General features: G+C 33.5%; 1 protein-coding gene across 1 annotated transcript in view; it reads right to left on the reverse strand.

The window, feature by feature from the left end:
* Positions 1 to 11,316: 11,316 nt before the first annotated feature.
* LOC128245593 (guanylate-binding protein 1-like) overlaps positions 11,317 to 23,491 on the reverse strand; it is a 50,177-nt gene continuing 38,002 nt past the window's right edge. The window contains exons 24-28 of the mRNA XM_052963798.1: positions 22,478 to 22,899; positions 20,799 to 21,073; positions 19,143 to 19,367; positions 17,239 to 17,335; positions 11,317 to 14,381 (exon numbers count right to left, since the gene is read on the reverse strand). Coding sequence (XP_052819758.1) covers positions 13,927 to 14,381; positions 17,239 to 17,335; positions 19,143 to 19,367; positions 20,799 to 21,073; positions 22,478 to 22,899 — 1,474 coding nt within the window. The 3' untranslated portion in view covers positions 11,317 to 13,926. The remainder of the gene's footprint in view (positions 14,382 to 17,238; positions 17,336 to 19,142; positions 19,368 to 20,798; positions 21,074 to 22,477; positions 22,900 to 23,491) is intronic.

The raw sequence follows: 23,491 nt of genomic DNA on the forward strand, positions 1-23,491 counted from the left end.
GTTTGTTGAGACGCAACCTGTCAATGAATGACCAAGATAATAGTTAGGTGGATCATAGCGAATATGCTTATCTGAATCATACTTTTCAAATAAATACACATGAACACACCGTCTAGTGCACTTGCATTAAATCCAATTTCAATTTAATGCTCAATTGATTGTATGCAAATACTTTAAAGCACATTGACAACTAAGTTTAGCATGTCACGGCAGGGAAAAAGATTGTTTGCCTAAGGTTGTCACATATAAGGCAGATCAGACTCAACAGTTTTCACACGCTGTCGAAATATTGTAAAAGTTGGCCTCAGGATCTCGAGCTTTAATAACTTACGTATCTGCTCAGCTTATTTTATCAGTGAGTCAGTTTTGTGTGAAACCGCATTGATAGCTGTTATTGCAAATTGTTAAATGGAAACTGTTCTTATCACAACATCTAAAACCGCATTGCCAAATCAAAGGGACTTGGATAATAAATGTTAGTTGTTCATGTTGATTTAAGATAAAAATGTAATGTGACAGATATATAAATCTGTTTCCTTTGTTTAATTTTTCTTTGTGAGCAAATTCTGTTTAAATTTTTTTTTTTTTATAAAATACACACACTACACCAAAATGGCCTGCTAAGCCCAGATTGAGCCCAAACGGTGAACGTTAGCCTCGTTCAAACATTCATGACCCCGTCATTGCAAAACTCGGTGGAAACGCTCCCAGTGAGGAAGGGAACAGCATACAATTGCACCAATGAGCATACCGGAACTGAGTTGCTCTAAGCAATACCTGGATAATGTAAAGCTTTTCTGCTATAAAAAGGGTTATGCATTTAACTAAGACAGACAGACAAACACTTACTTACAGCTATGGAAAGAACGCAGCAGGTTCTTCCTTAAATATATGTTTAAAAACAAGAAGTTTGAAGAATCATTCTCAAAAACTATGCCGACAAGCTTAAGAACTCACTTTGGTACTGAAGTGTAATTATTGGTTTCTTTGAGAAATGTATGGAACAACGTTCATATACTTAAGTACATGCAGATACCTGGTCATAATATAAGCAGCAACACACGTCAAAGTAAATAAACATATCACGTTAGGGTGTAATTTCACTGATCTCGAACGGGAGTTTGAGTGACAATAAATAAAGCAATATTTTAAATAAACTGATATAAACTTGGATACCTTATGTTTGTATGTTGGCTGACTATGGATTTGTACAAGAATACAAAGAGTGCACCCGCTTTACAAGGGAAAACACAACTTGGTCGCTTGATGAGGATATTACATGTAAGATAGACACAAGCAGGATTCATATCAAAAGAATGATCGGACTTCGTAGAAACATCAGATCTTGTCTGCAGAAGTGGTAATTGACTACTTTAAAACTGAATGAAACTGTCACTAGACCAGACACTTTATGCCCTAGTTTCTCGAATTCAAAATGTTTTATTTTGATTATTATAAAGATAACTTCTATCCAAAGAAATTTAACTTTCAAAGCAGTTAATATTATGCAACCTATTGAAAAACAAAAATAGTGAGCTCAGTTTAATCCCGATAATTTATAGGGGACGAGAAATTTGGGTCATGTGTGTTATGCACTGACTTATATGTGTAACATTCCGTTCAACTTATGTGTTAGAGACTGAGAAATTAAATTAATAATTGTGTAGAAAAGTGATTTTAGGAAATACATCGATTTGTAAACCCTATGTAGTTCTATTGACTAAAGGCATGCTTTCATTCAAATTAATTTGCTTTATGCAATAAAATGTACATAAAAGTATTTTGGGCTGCAAGTATTTCAGTCAATGTATATCAGTAGTATGCGTCATGGTTCCACCGTTTACGTTCGTACATTTTTTAACCCGCTTAAAGTAAATTCCCGTAAATGAATCATTTTTCCCGATGAACTAATGTTGCGTATTACCTTCATTTTATTTAAATGTACTTCAACTTTAACCTTAAGTTACTGGATAGTGATTATCTTGGCCACTGACAATCTAAGCTTAATGGGATACTTACTGGCATCCATTTTTATAAGTTATTAAATGTAGTATGCTTATCCTTAAAGGTTATACTTGAATAAAATATAATTAATATACTGACAGATCTTAAAATAGAAAATGTAGGACGGCATTTAACTCATTAAACCAAGTTAGTCGCAGCATATAAATTATTTGGAAATATTAGAACAGCTTTAAAAGCAGCTAGATAGAGTAGATAGAGGTCTAATTAGATGCACTGTCGTTTAAGCTCTAATTCAAGCCATGCATGATGTTGGAGAAGTTGCTAGTGCTATTCCCGCCTGTATGAGTGTTTTGCGAAGTTAAACTCAAATTGACAAAGGCGTCAGGTGTAATATACTTCATGTTTTCTTCTTTTAGAAAAGGCATTGCTGATGTGTGGCTGAGGCACTGTCCTGATGGAAAATTATTTTGTTTTGACCTTCTTGTAGGGGTTTAGGAACGTATTTGTGAAAGAAATTGAATATCGTATTAATATAGTACTTGCTGTTTACTTTTATTCCGTTATCAGTTACACGAATATCTTTATTTCCCCCCCCCCCCCAAGACACACCAGCCCATGCCATGAAAACCTTTGCAAAACATTCACGCTTAACAAATTTAAGTCTGTCTCTAATCTTTTCACCCTTACTACTGTAGCAAACGCTTCCACGTCCATACGAGCCGCCTCAATAGAACGTGTCAGAAGAAGCAAAGATTTCCAATATGACAGTGCGCATCATCAGGTACAGCCTCCATGACCGTGCCCTCTTCTTCTTAACTGAGCGTATGAACTTTGTACTTTTCCGAAGTTTAACTTCCATTATATCGGTAATAAAATTTGTACAATTTCTCTAAAGGTAACTTACGTCGATGACATCTCATTTGATAAACTTGATTAATAAAGGTATAAAATAAATAAATCTAACATTATTTTAAGCAATACGGCTCGTCCAATATGGTTGTCCTAGCTATGTACTAGTTCAAATATATTTCTGTATTCTACAAACCAATTATGTTTTTTTTTATAATATTATGTTTTGAAAACCTTTGTTTTTAATACACTGTAGTTAACATCCTCTACGTCCTCTACCCAGAGTTTTTCCTGGGCTTTTTACCTCGTATCTACACTATCAAAGGCATCAAATGACATAACATATTTTAATGACATTACCCACGCATATTTACTAAAACATCTATAATTGTTGAAAGGTTTGCATGTCAACTATGTCTGCTGACCACATTTTATAAATATCAATAGCCATAATAAGTCTTTTTTAAAACTTTCGTTTGATTCGCTTGTGCAATTCATTTGCTAATGCATCTGCCACCCACTTGTTTTCCCATTCTTCAGACCATAAGTTCTTTTCCCATTCTTCATCTCGGTATTAGTCAATAGTTTACATAAAATGTTTTTTTAGTATGTTAACTCATTGTAATCATGTTATGGATAAATACCGTTTACATGTCTTTGTCCTACCCCATCCAATGCAACCTTCAAATGACATCAAACCAGGCTAAAAGTGTTTAAGGTAAAATGATATGTATTTATTTTAAATTTGAAAAGAACATGCGCTTTGAATTCATATTGCCCCATAGATGACAAATTAATGCCGCCCAAATTGATCACAAGGCTGCACAGTGTCTTGCTTGACATTGCCTTAAGTCGAAATATTTATTACATCCCAGAGAACCCTAACCACTGTATATTTAAGTCATCAGCCTTCAGACAATGTCCACTTTACCCCCTATGGGCTTGACACGCTCGAGCCACAAGTGAGTCGTCAATAATCCAAATACCATTTAATAAGGTAAGTTCGATGCACTGATGTTTTATAAGAGTCGTAAGTCAACCTCCTAATCCGTTGTATCGCACTTTTGGAGACACCGTCCAATGCTTACTGTATGGCTCTACCAATGCAAAATCTATGCGATTTAAAATTAGCATATGCTAAATACACATTTGTGATGGTTGAGGTGGGGACCCTAGTGAATTGAGCCCTAGTTGGTTACAGTCCGTACTAAAGGAGGAAAAGAAATCCTTACCACAATGGCGTACATAAATATAATCGAACATCGACTTAACTGGACAAAGCGTTTGCCTTTTTCCGCGAGATCCGCGTGGTCATAGGTGTCCTGTTAGTTTTGGATGACATAAGCGTAACCAATAACGCTCTAGTGTCGCCTTCGAATACGAGATCGCTCCTGCAAAGTAGATGTGGTGCAGTGTCTATTCAATATAATACAAGTCCCATAACTGTAAATAACCAAAATAAACCGAGACATACACAGCCCTGAATTAGACTGTCTCAAAATGAGAAGAACAAACATTGCCCAAGGCGGCGTGTATTTTCGAAAATATATACCGCGTTAAACTGTCCTTGTGTCGGGTCTTTCGTCTGACCTACGACAACTTTTTTATATTTAATGTGTTGCTGTGTGATGAAAATCTCCTGAACTTAAACGAGATAAAGAGTGTCAAAAATGCTTTGTACTAGGGAGTGCAAAGCTCTGATAAAAAAGTGCCAAGCATACGAGTATAAAACTTATTTAAACCACCATTACATGACATGAACATGTTTAGATGTTGTAGTGTTTATGACTGCCATCGCAGATTTATTGTCACAATTAAATTGATATGACTTTGAGCTTGGTGCGCAATAGCCTAATGGCCACCAACATTGGACCCCCAGAATTTAAAAAAAAGTCTGAAAAGTGGCAAATTGTTCAAAGGTTCTGCAAGAAATGTTTCTACTGAATGGCTCATATTTATCAAAATAAAATGTACTCCCGAATTGTAGCCAAAGCAAATTGCAATCATTTTGGTGAACCAGCAAAAGTCTGAATATCCATCTTGAAAAGCATTGGCCCTATCCAAGACCCAGTATCATTTCAATGGCCATGTCAAATCTGAAAACTGGACCGTTCATAGGAATGGTCAATTATTGTTTAGAGAATTACCAACAGGATTAGATAGATGATGTATCATCCTGAAGTCTCTTGGGACCTTATTAGGAACCCGTTTAAAAGGAACCACTCGACGCTTCGGGATTGGACTTGAAACAAACGGTCTGTTACGCGACCTGCAGCTACTAATTTTGCATTTTTCTTAAACTTTGTTGCAAAAAAGGATTGCCTAGGGCCGCTGTGATTCACAGAAAACCAAAATGTAACTAGCTGGTGGTAGTGTTGGCAGGTAATGAACATTGATGGAAATAATTGTCCAAACAATTTCGTTTTGCATGTCATGGCAGGTCAGTTTATTCCCTGAACAACTACGTTCCGGACCGAACTTACTTCTTCTGCCGCCTCACATCCCTTGATCGGTTGTTCAGCCATTGTCGGTGTTTACTTTGGAGCGGGCTCAAGGTAAGATTTAACCCGTTTCCACCCGTTACCCCTACCTGACATTCTGATAAGCTTGCGTGAATATCTGAGAACTATATGAGATGTAGCAGAAAGCAGTTAATTAAATACTAAATTTGATTCAAAAACATTTCTGCGAGTGAAGACAAAGTAGATCTATCAAATTGGAAGTTAAAGGGAGAAAATCCAAAACTGCATTCACACCCAGATGTTTCGAACTAACCGATTTGTCCGCGATAAAGGAAATGACAGACGTCATCATGCGAAAATAAACTCGAACACGGCACACGACATGATCGCCATTATTTGCATTATTGTTTATTGATAGCTGACTCAATTACAAATTAAGGTATATATGTTACGCTAATAAAGTCCTTTTTTTCAAACGGCCCGAAATATGTTAACAACGTTAATTTAACATAACTATCTTTAGAATAATTTCGAAATATTTTATTGTTTGTCATTAGTGATAGTTCAGCTTGACCCTTTTTTGGTTAAATGCTGTTCACAATATTAAGTAAAATACAATTAATCTGCTCAGTATTATTTCCATCATCTAGTTAAAAACCTCGTAGTTTACTAATCTACCTTATTAAGCCGGAGTCACTTGATGTTCATGTCATAGGAACATTGTCTTTATTATACTTTTGTAATCAATTATAAAACATTCCGATGCTCTATCAAAAACAATCTGATAAAGTGTTCATTGGTGGATGGGTTCAATAGTTTTAGCTCTTTGAATAGTATGTCTTATAAGAATATCTGTGTCTTATTTATAAATAAATAATAAAAGAAGCCACAAGTACACTTATCTTTTTTTTATCGTGAATTTTAGCAAAACAACATCTAAGATATAAATGTAGTTAAAGTCAGTAATACCGTACTGCACAATAAAAAAGAATATTTTAGATGTAATTATCCATGTAAAAAGACAATTTTCTGATTTATAGGAGCAGTAACATAAGGTTGTGTTACTTTTGAATGAAACACAGTTTATCGCCTCTGACAACATGTTTTCTACCTATACAGGGTCTGGACACAAATGTTAGTCATTCTGATATTACTATATTTACGGGCATTTCAACAATAATTTACCATTCGCCGTTTGAAGAAATAAAACGAAACAGATCAACCTATTAATTTAATTTATGATTGTGTATTTCCAAATACAATTATTTGTGATTAAGATCCATTTGAGAGAAAACACCTAGATAGTATCGGTTGCTAAGTGAGAAAACGTATTAAAACTCAATAAAAGCTATGCTATTAAATGTATGTTTATAAAGTTTTAAAAATGTAATGGCCCTTTTTCTATGTTTGTTTTTTTTTTCTTTTCAATAAACCTCGTTTCCAATTGTTGCAAATACTATAAAGGAAACAATAGAAACTACAAGAACAATCCCAGTAGCCTAAAATTTAATTTTAACAGATCCTCGATTAATTTTACTGCACTCATCTCTTCTCCCTATACATATAATTTGCGTATAGTATATACAACGATAAGCAAAAGAATGTATAAAAATACAACACAGCAATCAATGAATAAAAGGGAAAATAACAACTAGTTTCTAATGAATAAGCATAGTAGATAAACATTATTATGTTATTCTGCTTTTTTCGGATTGCAAACACATGATTGCTTTATTTGTCACGTTAGGCATGTTTGGCTCTTACGTGTTAACACTTTGGGCAAATACTAGTATGTTACTCACTAGTGCAATACATCACTACGCCAGTATTTTTTAAAAATACAAGTGATGTGGTTTTCCTAGATTTTCCTAAAGAGTATTTGTTTGATGTAAGCACAAACATGAACGGGTTAAAGGGTAGGAAGTTGAGTGAACTAAGTCGTATTTGTAAGTGTGAGTATGCTTCTTTGTGCGATACATCATAGTGGGATAAGTTGGTTACTGCGTGAGCTATAGCGTAAGTTGTCATTTGAGCTGCAAGTGGTGGTTAGGGGAACCGCCGAGTAGGTGTTTGTGTGATCTGCTTGGTAGATGGTTATGTCAACCGCAATTCAGGTGAATATGTGTGTTACGGCGTTAGCGGCTGTTTCGGTGGGATACAGGATGTGGGGGTGAATGAGCTGCAGAGACGGAGGGCTGTGTGATCTGCAAGGTAGATGAGTCAGTAACAAAGTAGGTTGCTGTCGAGTTGCAGGTAATGGGTAAACGGTAGGGCAGGTTGTTGCATGAGCTGCAGAAAAATAGAATATAATTGTTGGAACTGCATGTTAGATGGCTGTTGGAGCTGCATGTTATGTGTTTTGACCTTAAGGGTTGGTTAGCATCTTTATTTGTTTGCTTTGGGAGCTGCAGGGAAGTATGTTTTAGCGTCGGTGGACGTTTCAAATGCAGGAAATGTGACAATTTGAGATGCATGTAAGGTATCTCTGGAGGCGGCCGGGTGAGTTGATTTCGAGAGCTACATGGAAGAAAACTGTAGCGTAAGTTGTTGTGTGAGCTTCAGAGCAGATGTCTGTGTGGGAAGCAAGGTAAGTGACTGTGTAAGCTACGTATAAGGTGGCTATGTATGTCGCATGGTAGGTGCTGAGTGAGCTGCATGAAAAGGAATTCTCTGGTTTTTGTTGTCTGCAGGGTAGATGGATAGTTGTGCTGAAGGGTACTGGGTTAAATCAACTGCGGTGTTAATGAGTATGTGAGCCGAAGCCTTGATGACTGCAGCGAAAGTGGTTGTGTGAATCTGGGACGGTTAAGTATGTGGGTTGCATGGTATTGGGCTGGTGAATGGCTCGCAAGGTAAGTAAAATGTTCGCCTTTCAGAAAAAGCAAATCAAATGTATTGCATTCTTGCTTGGTTGACCTTAAAATATTGAAAACTCGGTCATTTTAACTCCGGTTTCATTTGAAATAAAGAACAAAATTACACACTGCCATACTTTTATCTGTAATGTATGTTCGGTCAGTTATTTTACATTTTAATATTTAGTACGCAATGTCTTTCAAGCGATATATTTTTATACGAGGTATTAAGCTATCAAAATTTAACATAATGGTCAAGGGCACGATATAACGAAAACCTTTTTCATACATTTAACACCTAAAGTCTGGTAATGTTTTGCAATTACAGAACATACACTCGTACCCCGAAGTTGTTGGAACACGAGCCTTTCTGACTCTCTGGACAGTAAATATTTCTCGTGCAGTGAGATTATGAAAGCGGGACAATCCTGCTATTGCAACAGAAACAAATGTAAAGGTTGGAGTGATCTCTCATGTTCTTCCATTGTGACCTTCGCTTTGCTCGGTGCCGCCAACTTGTAGGTTAAATATTGCGTATTTAGATTTTTGTATGCACAAGTTTTACTAATTAGCAATTTATTTCAAGTTTATGTTCTAGTGTTTTATATGCATCCACATTGATAAGTTCGAGAATTTGTATGTAACCAAGTGAAATTACAGTCTAAGAGAGATACTTCTGTAATCAGATAATACAGTTAATTTATTAATTTATTATTTCTCTCCCTTGCCTTGTAAAAAAAGCGGAATATCTCAAGCCTGATTGATTATCGTGCACAGTGGAATTCTACAGACATATCGGTTTAATTTTTGTTACACTTGGAATCTTATGTTCTGGTGGTTAGTATTGATTTGCATTTGTTGTAATTTGTGTTTGTCTTGGGTTAGCAATGTATTGGAAAGATCATTGTTTCATTCAGCAGCATTTATTTAGTTTTGTCATGTATTTTCACGACATCAGCAGATTTTGCATTTAAATCGAAATGGCAGTTCCATGTCATTTTTTTCTAAGCCTCTTTCCATATACTAATATATGTGGGTTTTGTTACAGTTGGTAAAATGCATGAATAACAGAAGTCACCATGGGAGTACGAGGGAGTAGGAGTGTTTGATTCCATAAATCAGTAAGTTCCATGTCAATGTTTTGATTTAGGATGTGCTGTGTTGTTGTTCTTGTAACCGCCTGTATTATATATGTGATTTAGATATTAGACTGTTTACGATGTTAAGACAGCTAAACTTATAAATATGTTATTATTCATTATCTTATTATTGTTTATATTTATATTTTCAGGTCGCTCCGATATTATATTTTCATTGGATAATGTTTGCTGTTGAATATAGGGATATTGCAAAACACTGTTTTTGTTGTTTGAGCTATTAAACTGCTACATATGGTAACCTGGACATATAGACCCTGCCTCGATTAGTACTTATTCTCGTCTTAAATCTGGAATAACATAGAAAGCAACATGTACACCACTAGTACATCTACATTGTGTATTATTTAGTTATGTTCTATATCAATAAATCGTATGTATCTAATGATCTGTACCGACTTTGTTCAAGGTAAATATTGTTCATTTGTAATAACATATCAACTTTATAACTACGTTACAAATCTTTTAACTAAACAGAACATTATCATCTATCTTTCAACCGTCGCTGATTGATTCTCTGTAATAATGTTCAAATAAATTAAATAGGAGTAAGTGTTTTAGCCTGACACTGCATGATGTAATAAGCTGCCCCGTGTCCCGCTGACTAGCCTTATGTAAGTGTTTGTTTTTTATACATTCAATGTACGTCTGTGACATTTCGTGCATATTTGATACAGCAGCAACAACAGATAGACGTTTGAAATGATACATTATATATCATTCTTCCTAATTCACTCAGTAAACAAAAAGATGTCTACACTTAACTTTTGGATCAGTCCTCGTATTGATATCAAGACCTTCAGATAGGAACACAAACAGTTGAGTAGGAGGTACGCGATCGTACTTTTATACTGACATACACTTAATAAGATAATTAACTAGGTAAAGTCACATTAGCAGATCAAAGTCCATTAATATGAATTTGTAAAAAGTGGCACGTTTGAATTAGGTATTCCTTTCTTTAAAACTGTGGTCTGTAAATATTACGACACGAAATGACACCTAAATAGAGTTTATTGAATACAACTGTCTGTGCTCATTTTTGTATTACTTGTTTATGAAATGTTCGTGACCAAATGTTATTATTCAAACATTTTAGTCGATTTAATTCAACCTTTAACTATTCTACTTGAAAATTAAGAACAACGAAAAACACTGTTTTTTAACTTTTGAAACATTCACCTATTACTTGTTATACAGTTGTTTTGTTTTGACATCATTACTCGAAATTGCTTACATGCGGGTTAAAACGTGGGCTACTTTCAATCATGCCATGTTTTACACATTAAAATTATTTTGATTTGCAAATGCCTTGCAACTACAATGAAATTCTGTCGACATAGAGGTTCTGCTTTTAATGAAAAGCAGACATTTTATGTTGTGTACTCTTTTCCTTCTCGTGGACATGTCGCTAATGCCAAACATTGAATCTCTAACAATAAGCACGTTTAGCGAGTTGTCTATTACATTATCGTAGTTAAGTGTTCGTTTCGTTTATAAGGATTTCGTTCGAAGTTCAATTGAGGCCCTTTAAAAAAAGTTGATGTTGTAAATAATGAACATAAATTTGATAACTGTGAATACGAATCTGTTAAAAAGAATGTTCGAAACAATAGTACCAAAATAAAAAAGTATATTCCTACGACACACCTTCAAAACTTTGACGCAATAAGAATATTTAATCATATGGTCTAAATTGCCTTGAACGTTTTGTGTCGTTGTTGGAGAAATGTCGGCAAATCATACGAATGAGACAACTCAAAGGGTGTTTAACACATTTGCTACTGTTGAGCAAACAAAATGGAAATAAATAATCGGCAGAAAAAAATGAAAAACACTTTTAGCTAATACAGCACAATAGCCTTTTCCGGATGCATGGATTACGAAAATAATCAATTTCTGTAATTCTTAGTCACATTGCATATAGTTACCGGTTGCTGTATTTTTCCCTTAGGCAAATACTGTTCAATGTTCAGGGACCTTAATGACAATACTACTAATAATAATATAAATAAACAATACAAACAATAGAATACACTCATTTTATTGAAACCTCACATCAAAGAAATCATACAATCTTAAAACTAAACACTACGTATACGTTAAAAACAACAGCAAAAAAATAAAAATAAATGTATTTACCTCTGACAAACAAACGATTATTTTAAAATGCCTTTCATGATAACCCTAACTTACTTTTAAGATAAGAAATAAACACTATAAGTATAAGAAATCAGACGTTTAACCTGTTTCATTCATTCATTTTCTTAATGTTCACCAGATCTGAGTTAATAAAACAATATGTTTTATCAGATATTTTCTTCATAAAAGATTTAACCCTATTATATGAAATACATAACATCATAAAATTTAGGTTAAGTTTTCTCGCTATCATCTTTTTATTCTGACATTAACCCCAAAAGCTTTCATTTTATTTCATTATAGCATTATGTCGATTTTAGGCTGTAGGTCGCAGGCTTATAAGACTATTATACCGCAAATCAAAATCAGGTATCGTCAGATCTATTTTTTGACATCAAATATAAGAATAATAAAGCTCCGGCGTAACAATATGTAACGTTTGGTGCTTTTCGGTTAAGAATCGTGCGAAATAAAAGATCACTTCAATTGAATACGTTAAATTGGAGCAAGCCGAATAATTTTAAATAAATATTGGTGAGGAAACACGAAAGCCTTCAACCACTATAATAATCCCGAGCAAATGACTAATACGAATTGAGCATTATGACTAAATATTAGCAGAGATAAACGCTTCCAATTTTTGTGGTTTCCCTTTTGTTTAGTTCAGCTTTAATTGACAACGTTTACTAGTCAGAGATTAATAGTACACAATAATTCATTACTAATAAAGGTCTACACATTTATACACATTTTCGACCAAGTAAGATGATTATTCAATTTTCATGACGCTTAACTCGAATGAAGACAACTGTCGGTAACAAAAAAAAGCAAAAGAAGAAGAAGAAGACGTTTTCGGTTTTCCGATGTCCCGGTAGGTAAGTGTATCTCTTAAGGTAGTTTCATGTTCTGACAAGACGCAAAATAGTATATTTTTAATAAAAGTATTTAGTTAATAATGACACAGAAACAATGCAAGGTCTTAAAAATCAAATATATTGCCTCGTGAAACACCGAATCGGCAAAAATTAACTCGTATCGAGTACAATGAGTAATTAGAGAATAATGTTATGATTACCTATACTGTTGATAAGTTTAAGCAAACTGAGTTCGATTGCATTTTGGTCCCAAAATTGAATGCACATTAGGATATTTATGCGAGTTTGTGTCGACGTCATGTCAATTGATTAATCTTTGTCCTAATACAAACTAAATCGAAAAGAAACACCTTAAAACTTGTTAGAATATTCTCATTTTAAACACACGGCATGATTCAAGCAATATAGAATGCATAAATCAGAACAAACAACCTGGTTGATCCTACACCGGAAACAGATTCGTTTCAGTTTAACAAATTCAGACGGATAAAAATATAATTATTATTATTGGCTCTGTTACCTTTTTCAGGCTTATTATTTTACGCAAATTGTAAAAGCGAAACCTGATTACTAAATGCTAATTCTCATTATCGGAGTTAGACTGAAAATACGTTCGCGTCCTAGAATTGATCGTGAAACCAATCTTCTTTGTCTTTCATTGTGCATTTAGTGTTGATATGAAAGCGTTCCGGCGAGAGTTTATTTGTAACCGATGACGAGAAAAATGTATATCGCTTCAAGTTCAATAATTAAAGTTAGGGAGAACAATCAAGATTTTTATTTTATAATTTTAGTTTGAAAATCTAAACGTTTCCTCTACTACCACCTTTAAATACAGTTACTATGAATGTATCTCGATGACATAAATCAGTTTCTGATTTTTTCTATTAAGCGAATCAAGTCCATAGAGCATCATCATAATAAAAAAGGTTTTATTTTTCAGCAAAATAAAACATTTTGTTACATAAAAATAGTTATATTAAATGTCACAGCACACACGAATAACATACATTTACAGTACTTTTTCACGCATATATGCAAATCATCATTTCAAAAAGACGAAGCGTCAGCGTGGCCATGTTAGCAACGTTGTCGAAAGTGAATTTTAGAAGGGTCACTTGACGATCACTAAATGCAAACTGAGGGAAGTTTTCAAGATCATCACTATACATTTGAATGATGCGAATTCGCCTATTTTGGCGATTTGCTCAATACGATTTGTTAATGGTTATGTTACAATTGATGATCTTAGAAATGGCAAACAACTAGTGAACCTGTTGTCGTAATAGATCGGAACTGTCATCTGCTTCTTGCTTTATTCGAATATTATGTTTCTTGATATTTACTTCTGCTAGCGAGAGTAAAATAAGGTAGTGCTATTTATTTCAGGTTGTGTCAGTTTTTTCTGTCTCGAGATTTTAGCGACGCTACAGCATTTCCTAGCCAACAAACTACTGGTATGTTTAGGAAACATATATCGATATATAAATATATATATCTATTTTTAAAGTATGATCATGACCTGCTGTAATATTATTTTCAACATTCAAAATGTTAAGGTAAATTCTCTTAGTTAATTTCCCAGATATCGTGGTTTTTATTATAATTCAAAAATCGTATCTTAATAATTCCAAAAAGCATCCCATATTCTTGTAGATACAAACTTGTCTTTTCGTTCCCGTTCCTTCTTCTCCAGTCCTTCCCGTTGTTCCTTTTCAATTCTTAACTTCTCTTGGTGTTTTGCATTTTCTTCTGTCCGTTTTTTCCTTTCACGTATATACATATCCTCGAGTTCAATAGTCTTTTCCTCATGTTCTCGCCTGTCTTTCTCACGCAATGCTTGGATTTGCTCAAGTAATTTCTGTTGGTCTTCCGTATTTGTTTCAAGAGCTGCAATCCTGTTCTGAAAGCCTGTAAGCTTGTCTTCCTGTTCTTTGTCTCGTCTTTCGCGTTCTGCATTCAACTTTAGTTGTTGCTCATCAATATCCTTCTTTTGTCTTTCTAAAGCCTTCTGATTGTCCTCTGCCATCTCGACCCTCATTTGTTCCATTGCATTTGCAATTTCTTCTTTCTCCCCTTAAAATTTTTTAATTACTTTTGATCAAGTTAAGATTGATAGAACCATTTTCAAATTAAGCATTGACGAAGAAAAAACAATGAGGTTATGAAATTTGTCATTTTTTGGTCGTCGACGAATGTCAAAGTGGTAATAATTCATTTCATCGATTTATACATATATTGCATGTTTTATTTAAATATAAAACGGAACACATTATTTAAACTGTCATTATTACTATATGGATAAACCAGTCTCACACAGGTGTGAAAATTGCCACTTCATTTGAACGCAGGTGGAAATGCTTTTTTATTAAATTATACGTGTAGGAACTAAACTAACCTTTGACAGTAAAGTTCAACGACTATTGGAATTGAATGGACAAAGCTTTGTATTGCAGAATTCACTTTTGCCTCAGAATCTTCTTTAAAGAGAACCAAACTCATCGCATTGCTGTTTGCTTTTCTGATAATTGACACCATTATGATCTTAACCTCTAGAGTATTTAGATTAAAGGGTATGCTAGTTTAAGTGACATTTTTGCGTGACTTTCCGAAACAGACAGAACGTTCCGGGCAGAACTGAACGTACTTCTCTTTAAAGCTTACCAGTCATTGCACTTGAAATAAGAATATAGGAAGCGCTTAAAGGTGTGAATGTTTAAAACACTCATTTAAAAATTACATTACTCGCAGACGACACAACCCTATTTCTTAAAATATGAAACTGAATTCCCAGTAGCCCTGGATATTATTCATAAATACGGTAATTTTTCCGGGCTGAAGCTCAATATACTTCAAACACAAGTTTTATGGATAGGTAACCAAAAAAATAATGGCACGGATAAAAACTACAATAACAATTTCACGACAAAATGTATAAAATCCCTAGGTTTTTATTTTGGAAACAACAAAACTGATTGCATTAATTTAAACAAAAAATTACAATGTCAGGTTATAAGCAATTGAAAGAAACGAAACCCTTGTTGAGCAAAATCACTGTTATAAAATCATTGATGCTGCCCAAACTTACAAATTTAGCGCAAATTATTTTAAGTCACAATAATGTTATCAAATGGTTAACTCTTTAATATTTAAAATCATTTGGAATGACAAAAGAGATAATGTTACTTTTATTACTTCCAACTTTCATAAGAAATAAACTCGAAGGTGGTCTGGAAGTTCCTGACTTCAAATACTATTCTAAAAGCAAAAAACTTAAATGGGTAAATTTCTTAAAATCAAAATCAAACGAAAAGGGGAAAATATTAGCATCATATTCTTGATCAATTCGGACCAAACTATCTTGTCTTCAATATGAATTTAGACCCTCTTAAATTCCTATCTGGACAAAACCAGAAACTCTCAGTGTTCTTCCGAGACTTGATCAACACGTGGTTAGAATTTAAATTAATTTTAAGGTCAAGCAATATTGAAAATGATTTCCATTCAATTTGAACGCAAGTTTATGGAAACATCAATATGTTAAATTCAATTATAAATGTCTACTATTCAAAGTAGATTGACTCTGGATTTATGTTTCTAAACTGTATAATTTCATTATCTGGTGAAATAGACGTTAAAAGAATTGTGCACACTTTAGAAATGAAATTTAACCGGATTTCGGTGGTAAACACAATAATAAACGTTGTATTTGAAATCCTTTTTACATTAATACTAGCAGGACGCATTCAACAAACCAACCGACTGGCGATCATGTTTTTTTACGTTTGATGATTTCAGAAAATAAAGATAAACAGTTCAAGTTCAAATGATTACAAATCTAAACCTATTCGGCTGGAGTTTTTTTCAGCAAGTCCTCTTTGTAATCGCTGCAAAGAAGTCGAAGCCTACGACCACTTTCTTATCGATTGCCCGTTTCTTTCTTATTTTGGGTCGAAAATAAATGACACCTTAAACATTGTAATATACATCAACAGAGGAAAATATTTATGCGAAAAGAAATACAGAAATAAGCTCAGTAGCAAAAAGTTTAATCATAAACCCGGTTTAATGGCACTGGGTAAACGCCAAAGACATAGAACATAAAAAGCCTTAGAATACTTATAATTGTATATAAATTGAATACAAAGAGTATAATTGTATCAACACTATTTTTTCTGAAAAACGTTAACAGATATACAAAGCGTACTTTTTATCCGAAAGTAGGCAGAACTTTGTTAACTTATGTGCATCATTAAATGCAGACCTTTACAATATTAAAAAATCAATAAAAATAACGGAATGCATTGTCTTTTTCTCAATGAGGTTATTATGAAGTTTAAAAGCAACTAAGAATATTCTGTTGTATTTGATAAGGAAAACGCAATGTTTTGATATGAAATAGTTGTATATCATGATGTTCTTGTTAATTATTTGTCGTTTTCATGATTTGTATATGTTTTCATTTTTATGAAAAGTATATAAAAGAATCACCTCTTAGTGATTCCAAAAAGGAAAACGTGTGGTTTGTTATATGAAACATACGTCAAATATGATTTACTCGATAGACATTAAAAATCAAAGTGTTGATGAAAATGACATGACGCATGTTTACTTATGTGGTTATAAGGCACCCAAATTAAACATAACAGACAAATGCCTAGTTAAACACACAATGATTAAACATCGTATACCTTCATGCGATGTATATCTGATTAAGAAACATACTAGCTAATTTAGGTTTTAACAAGACGAGTTTTGCTTGTGATTGTTTAGTTTTGTGTTCAGAATTTATGTCTTTGGCGTTCACCCTGTGCCATAAAAAGTGGTTTATGTTTCAATGATGGTTGCTAAGCTTATTTTTGTAGTTTTTCATATAAATATTAACGTGCAAACCATCCATTTATATTTAAAGACACATAATTTAAATACTTACTCCTTTTTTCTTCCTGAGAAAGCTCATTGTCTTTATCAAGGATATAATCTTCAACCGAAGAAAGTTCATTTGCAAAACTACTCCAAACCAATCCGATCTGAAATTAATAATTAAATATGATTATGGCAGTGCACAGTTCTGAGCCAAATTAGTTTGAGGTACGTGAAGCAGTGTCAAAAGAGGCACAACTTTGTGACGTCATTTTCTTCAAATGCTTTACATAGGTTATCATTCGGAAGAAATTATTAGATAAAATATGTCGCTTTCATTTCTAATTATGTCTTTCATATTTGTCCCCAGTTTTAGTACAATGATGCTCTATGATCACACAGTTTTAAACCTTTCATCTTATGAAGCAGTCTGTGAGTGTCGCTCATAGTTTCATACAATGACTGCATCGTATCCTTGAATAGATTCTGCATTAAGTGCTCTGAATTGTATTCCCCCGTCTGCAGATAGAGTTGGGATCTCTAGTTATAGAAGAATTGGTGGGTTACCTATAAATTTATTATTATTTATTTAAATTATTATTTTCCTAAAGTTAATGCTTACTTTGATAAGATTTACCTTTTAATGTTTTTCTTTACGAAAGTTTGTTGGAATAAGAGTAAAGTTGGTGCACTTAAAATGGTTTATACCCCCAGGAAATTCACATTTTACTGACTGTTCCAAGGCGGTACCTAGCAATACTTGATAAAAAAATTTTATATAATGTATGTATGCACTGTGGTGTTTGTGGAGTTTTGTGCTGTTCTTTCATGTTTCTTGTTTGTGGGTTTTTTTTGTGTTCTATGTCTTTGGCGTTTACCCAGTGCCAACCAGTATGGTCGAAGTAAGCAAAACTAATTATTGATAGATCATCATTTATTTATTACTCACTTACCAATCAAATTATTCAGATATGAAAAATACATAACAGAGCACATGTGGACTTAGTATTCTGTTTAATTGACTCCGGGTGAATACACAGAGATTACCGGGTGTGGATGTAGGAAGAAAATCTGGCAAGGCGGAGGAATTTATCAGTTAAGCTTAATGAGCACAAAAATGAAAGGAAATTTTCACTGGAGTACAGGATATTGAATATGTATATGTGTTGATTAAGATTTATGTGACCAAAGTTGATAATAGATGCAAAATACTTGTGTCGCGATATTTGCATAAGCCTGCTCGCAGGCATAAATCTTACAATTGAAATTAATTAGCTGCATTCAAATTTAAAATCACATTGCCATTGGCTTAAATATAAAAAAGATAGCAAAGATTTTGAGCCAAGTAAAAAACTGCTGCATTGCTGCACTTAAAGTCTATGTTTAAGGTTGTTCCTTAAAACACAGACATCAGGGAGAACGGCCATGTTATAAAAGTATTCGAGGGACACTCGTGACATTCATTGTACATTATTTAAATATTTAACACCGTGGTTTCAAAAGAAATAAACAATCGGTTGATATCATGGCGGCTCATTCAAGAACAATTTCGAAATTCCGCGCATTTATATCGTAACTGAACTAACACAGGCCTTTCGAAATGTGCGCAGCAGGAAGCAGTTCAGTTAATGTATTTAAGCAGTCTTTTTTCAAAACATATTTATGTTGTTTGCTTTTCAGTTTTGAATCAATTAAATTATCTTAACGCTGATATTCCCAAGGACGTTCCATTATAGTTGATTGAAATTGACTGAATGGTTTGGGAGGACAATTTGCTTATTATGCCAAATTTGATGACGTATAACGGACAAATTATGCCAAGAATAACTCACCATGAGACCATCATCCTAAGGTTAACGAACAAAACCATTTGCATAATAAAATGTTAGGACAGATTCTGAATCGATTGAACTTAAACTTAGCTTTTTTCTATAAAAAGAAAACAGTATTTCCGCGTATTATAATATGATTTACCTCTCTTTGTTCATATCGCAGAAGAGCTTGCTCATACTCTTTCCTAACGTTGTCCACGTCTCGTTTGAAAATTCTATGGCCTCCGAGGACTTCATATTCTTTGTTTTCCGACCCCGCTTTCAGCTTACATAAGGATTCCATACCGTCAAGTATGTTTCTACAGTGTTCCTCTATTTTCTCTTCATTTGCTCGTTGACACTGTTGCTGGAACAAGTCCATTTCCATCTGTAATATATATATATATATATATATATATATATATAATTTGATATCTGACTCATTGAAGTATTTACCACTTGGCCTTATCAATCGCTTGCTTTCGTTTAGAATTTCGTTCTTTGCTCAAAGTGTTTAACATGCACAAAATTTAAATTTCTTATCGTTATCAGATAGAAAAGTTACAGGGTTGTTTAAAAAATGAATATGAATCTGTAATTAAACAGTTAGCACTCTTTGTATATGAATGCTATCTGTTAAGGTAGTGTTAGATTCAATAACGGCGCGGAACACCAATATAGTTCAGTTACTCTACCCCAATTTAGGCAAAACTATGTGATATACTAGAATACTTTATTGTATTAATATGGACAATTTGGATGTATTACTATTGTTATTGGTATTTTAAAATGATATGCTAGTTCATGTGTTTCTTATTTCACTGTTACTTTACTTCTTATACTGGGTTTGAGAATTAATTGAAAAATATTATTCCCATCCAAACTACCTACAGCATCTTACCAAAGATGCCATTTTACGATGCACACACTAACCAACTAACCTCTAAGTTAAAAATATGATCAGTTACAAATACGCTCATTCTTTATTATAAAAACAAGACTATGGTATGCAGGTATTTCATAAAATGGTCTGTTTGAAAAACTTAACTGAGTCATGTAAATAAAGTCTTATTTTTCTTTACAACGTATGTTAGTTTTGTATGTTTTATGCATTACGTACGCTTTGGTTAACATGTCAGGTCTTATGACCCATGATTGGAAACAAACATATCTTATTGTATCTTATCTTATCTTAAATGGAATTATTATAAAAACGCATTTGCGATTCGTCCTAGAAATATTTAAAACAGATGATAATCTTCATGCTGTTCGGATCGAACTTTCAGCCAGGCGGACCGGTTACAGAGCTTGCAGTGTTTTAGAATGCTCAAATATTCAATCGGGTAAGGAAACGCAAGCTGTTATGCTTTCAAATTTGTGTGAATATATGATGAAAACGCATGTTTGTACATTCCAAAAGATAGCGAGTACGCCTTTTTAAGATGATATATTACATTTTGAAATTACTAATAAATCTTAAGTTGTGATAAATGAAAAAGTCAAAATTTAGATTCCATTAAACTCATAATATAATAACAAAGAAGTGGCACGTAACTCATTTAGCCTGTGGTCATCTAAAATTGCATATCCGGGATGCAAAATGTGTTCTTGTTAGTAAGAATTAAAGACAGGTTTAGACAAATTCATGTATTTCACATTGGAATGAAAAGTGTATTATTTACCGACTTGTGCATTTAACTTGGTCAAGCACCAATTGTCATTGAACTGATTTTAAGCGGACTAGTGTGACAAGCCCAACAATAGGATGTTGATGCAACGTGAACTGAATATGCGATAATGGTGAAATTAGATTACAAACTTGAGCATCTCTTTCAACAGCATTGGCGATATCCTTGATAGTATTTGTACGCATGTATTCAAGCGCAGACCATCGGGCATCCGTGAAATGTTTATCAAGCAATTTTGATGGAAGAGGCAACAGCAATTCCTTCATTTTGGAGTGAAACATGTGCATGCACTCGTTTTTCACTCTTTGATTTTCGATTTTAGCAACCATTGCAAATGTATCGTCAACATCAGGCACAGATCCTCTTGCAAAAGCGTCCACATAATTTCTTGTTAGCGTGACAAACACTGCAAAGAAAGAAAGCCGTGAAAAGCCGAAAACTTTGGTGGCACAGAGGTGACATCGGCAACACTTAGTAAATTGTTGCCATTAATAAGTAACTTTTGTAAACTATAATCCTGCAGAGCTGATCAAAGAAATACCCCTATAAGTACTTGGTTCATTTATAGGCCCTTTCTTATTCAGTGGTATAAAAACATTCTGACCATTTGTCTGGGGAATAACCAAAATCAAAAAACTTATTAAACATTGCACTTAAAACATAACCAAATATTTCATAATGACATCCAAATTCCAATATCCAATGATTATTGTTTTTATCCATCTCTTATCATCTTGCTAAACAATTTTTATACTAAAATTTACCACGAAATTATTAGATATATATTTTTTTTAACTTCAAATGCTGATACATATTCAAATACGTCTGTTTTACATAAAACATAGTCCACTACACTACATCCTTGTACATTTATACATGTGTAATTACCATTTTTATCATCTTAACCACGCCTTCCATTTTTAAATTGTCAAACCAGTAGTTTTACAAAATTCGAACACATTTTCTCCATGTTATTAAACAACTCTGTCTTTATTTTTCTAGGTATTAAAAACATAATCCATAACTTTATCATCTTGCAATAAATTCTAAAACATGTGCATTTTCATTATCAATATAATAAGCCTTGTCACCTGTCCAAATATTCCAATCCCAAGTCAGAATAAAGTTACAACCACCCCTGTACTTATTCTCTATATAAATAATATCATTAATCATTAAGTCAAATAATGATATTAATATTCTGATATATTTCCCTACTGCTACCATGAGGCACATTTTACAACAAGCAAACAAATATGTCAATATTCATATTGCATAATTTCCCTTTTAATTTCAACCACAAAATGCAGTCATCAGAAGTTTTAACTTGTTCAACATCAATTGAAATTTTATCATTTATATAAACAATAATCCTACCACTACTTTCTTAGCACCGTTTGTTTGAATTATTCTATTCAATACGAAAGCATTACATTTATCAGTATTATAGTCTAAAATGTTATCCAACTATGTTTACGTGAACAAAATAATTTTAACCTATGCACAATTAAGTTTATCATAGGTTTTCCCCAAAAGTCCTTGTCCATTTAATAAACAACATTTGACCTCTCGTGTCACCCCAACGTCGTCCTAGTTGTTTATCCCCTGTTAACTGTCTTAATTGGCTGTTTTTCCATGCTGCTCTTGGTTACTGGCAATATGTTATGTACCCTGAACCGCTTTTGGGCACAGCTATCTTCCCCTATTATTTTTAACAGCACAATTCGCCCAGAGCATGATTCAAAAACTATTTGGCATTTCGAAAACAATATTTTTTTTTCATTGTATAAACTCGTTTGAAATCACTTACTTGGTCCGTTGATTGGTTTGCTAACTTGGAGTTGTTTTGGTTCCTGGCTGTAGATATATGACACAAACAGAGTTGTAACGGTCTTAAATCTCGGTGAAAGCTCTTCAAATGTAAGGCTTTCTAGTTTTTCCAATGTTTCACTATCTCCAGGGGTAGGGAACGCAAAACATCTCCGTTTGTCCTGTGGAAAAAATTTCCGGATGCATTCCCGTGGTTTGTTGAAAGAAACATCTTTTCTCGTATTACTTTCCAAATATTCTTCAAGGTATTCGTCTGATGTTATCTGCCTACCACCTTTGATCAATCTCAGCGAAAAATCTCTCAAAGCGAGCACAAACCCAGGCAAGACGCATTGCAAAAGACTGTTTCCTTCACCACATCGACCGCCAAATTTGATGTTTCTCGACACTTCAGAAACAAATCTGTCCCATTAAGGTTAATCAATATAAATACATATTAATTTATCCTGATATGACTAAGTTCTTATTCCGCGTTCTGGAAATCAGAAGCGAGTTTTTTTTTTAAATCAATGATGGAGCCAAACGATCTGCTTTTAGAGAATTACATGTTATCAAGTATTTGAATTATGTTCAAATCGAAACGAAAATGTTTTATTAAAAACAAATACTAGATCCCTTAGGTACACGTAACGGATATGTTTTACTGTACTGAAATAACCTGATTTGAAAATGAAAGAAGGTCACTTTTTATTATGGAGACATATTTTTATACTGGTTTACTGATGTCTAATCAATTAAATTTACACCAAACAAAAGTTCAAAAGAGTTTAAAAATGTATTTATTTTCTTTGAACAAAATGAGCGGAAAAACGCAGAAATATTTTAAAATCCTTCTTCATCAATGTCTTAACTATCATTACGCGAAATGTCATTGGTAGCCAATCTGATTCATTTATAGATACAATGTACTTTACTTCCAAACACAGGAAGTAAAAGGAATCCTTTTACCCCTGTTTACGTTTGTTCTCCTTTTTGACAAACGTCTTCATTGGAT

The sequence above is a fragment of the Mya arenaria genome, chromosome 9 (genome assembly GCF_026914265.1).
Source record: "Mya arenaria isolate MELC-2E11 chromosome 9, ASM2691426v1".
NCBI lineage: Eukaryota > Metazoa > Mollusca > Bivalvia > Myida > Myidae > Mya > Mya arenaria.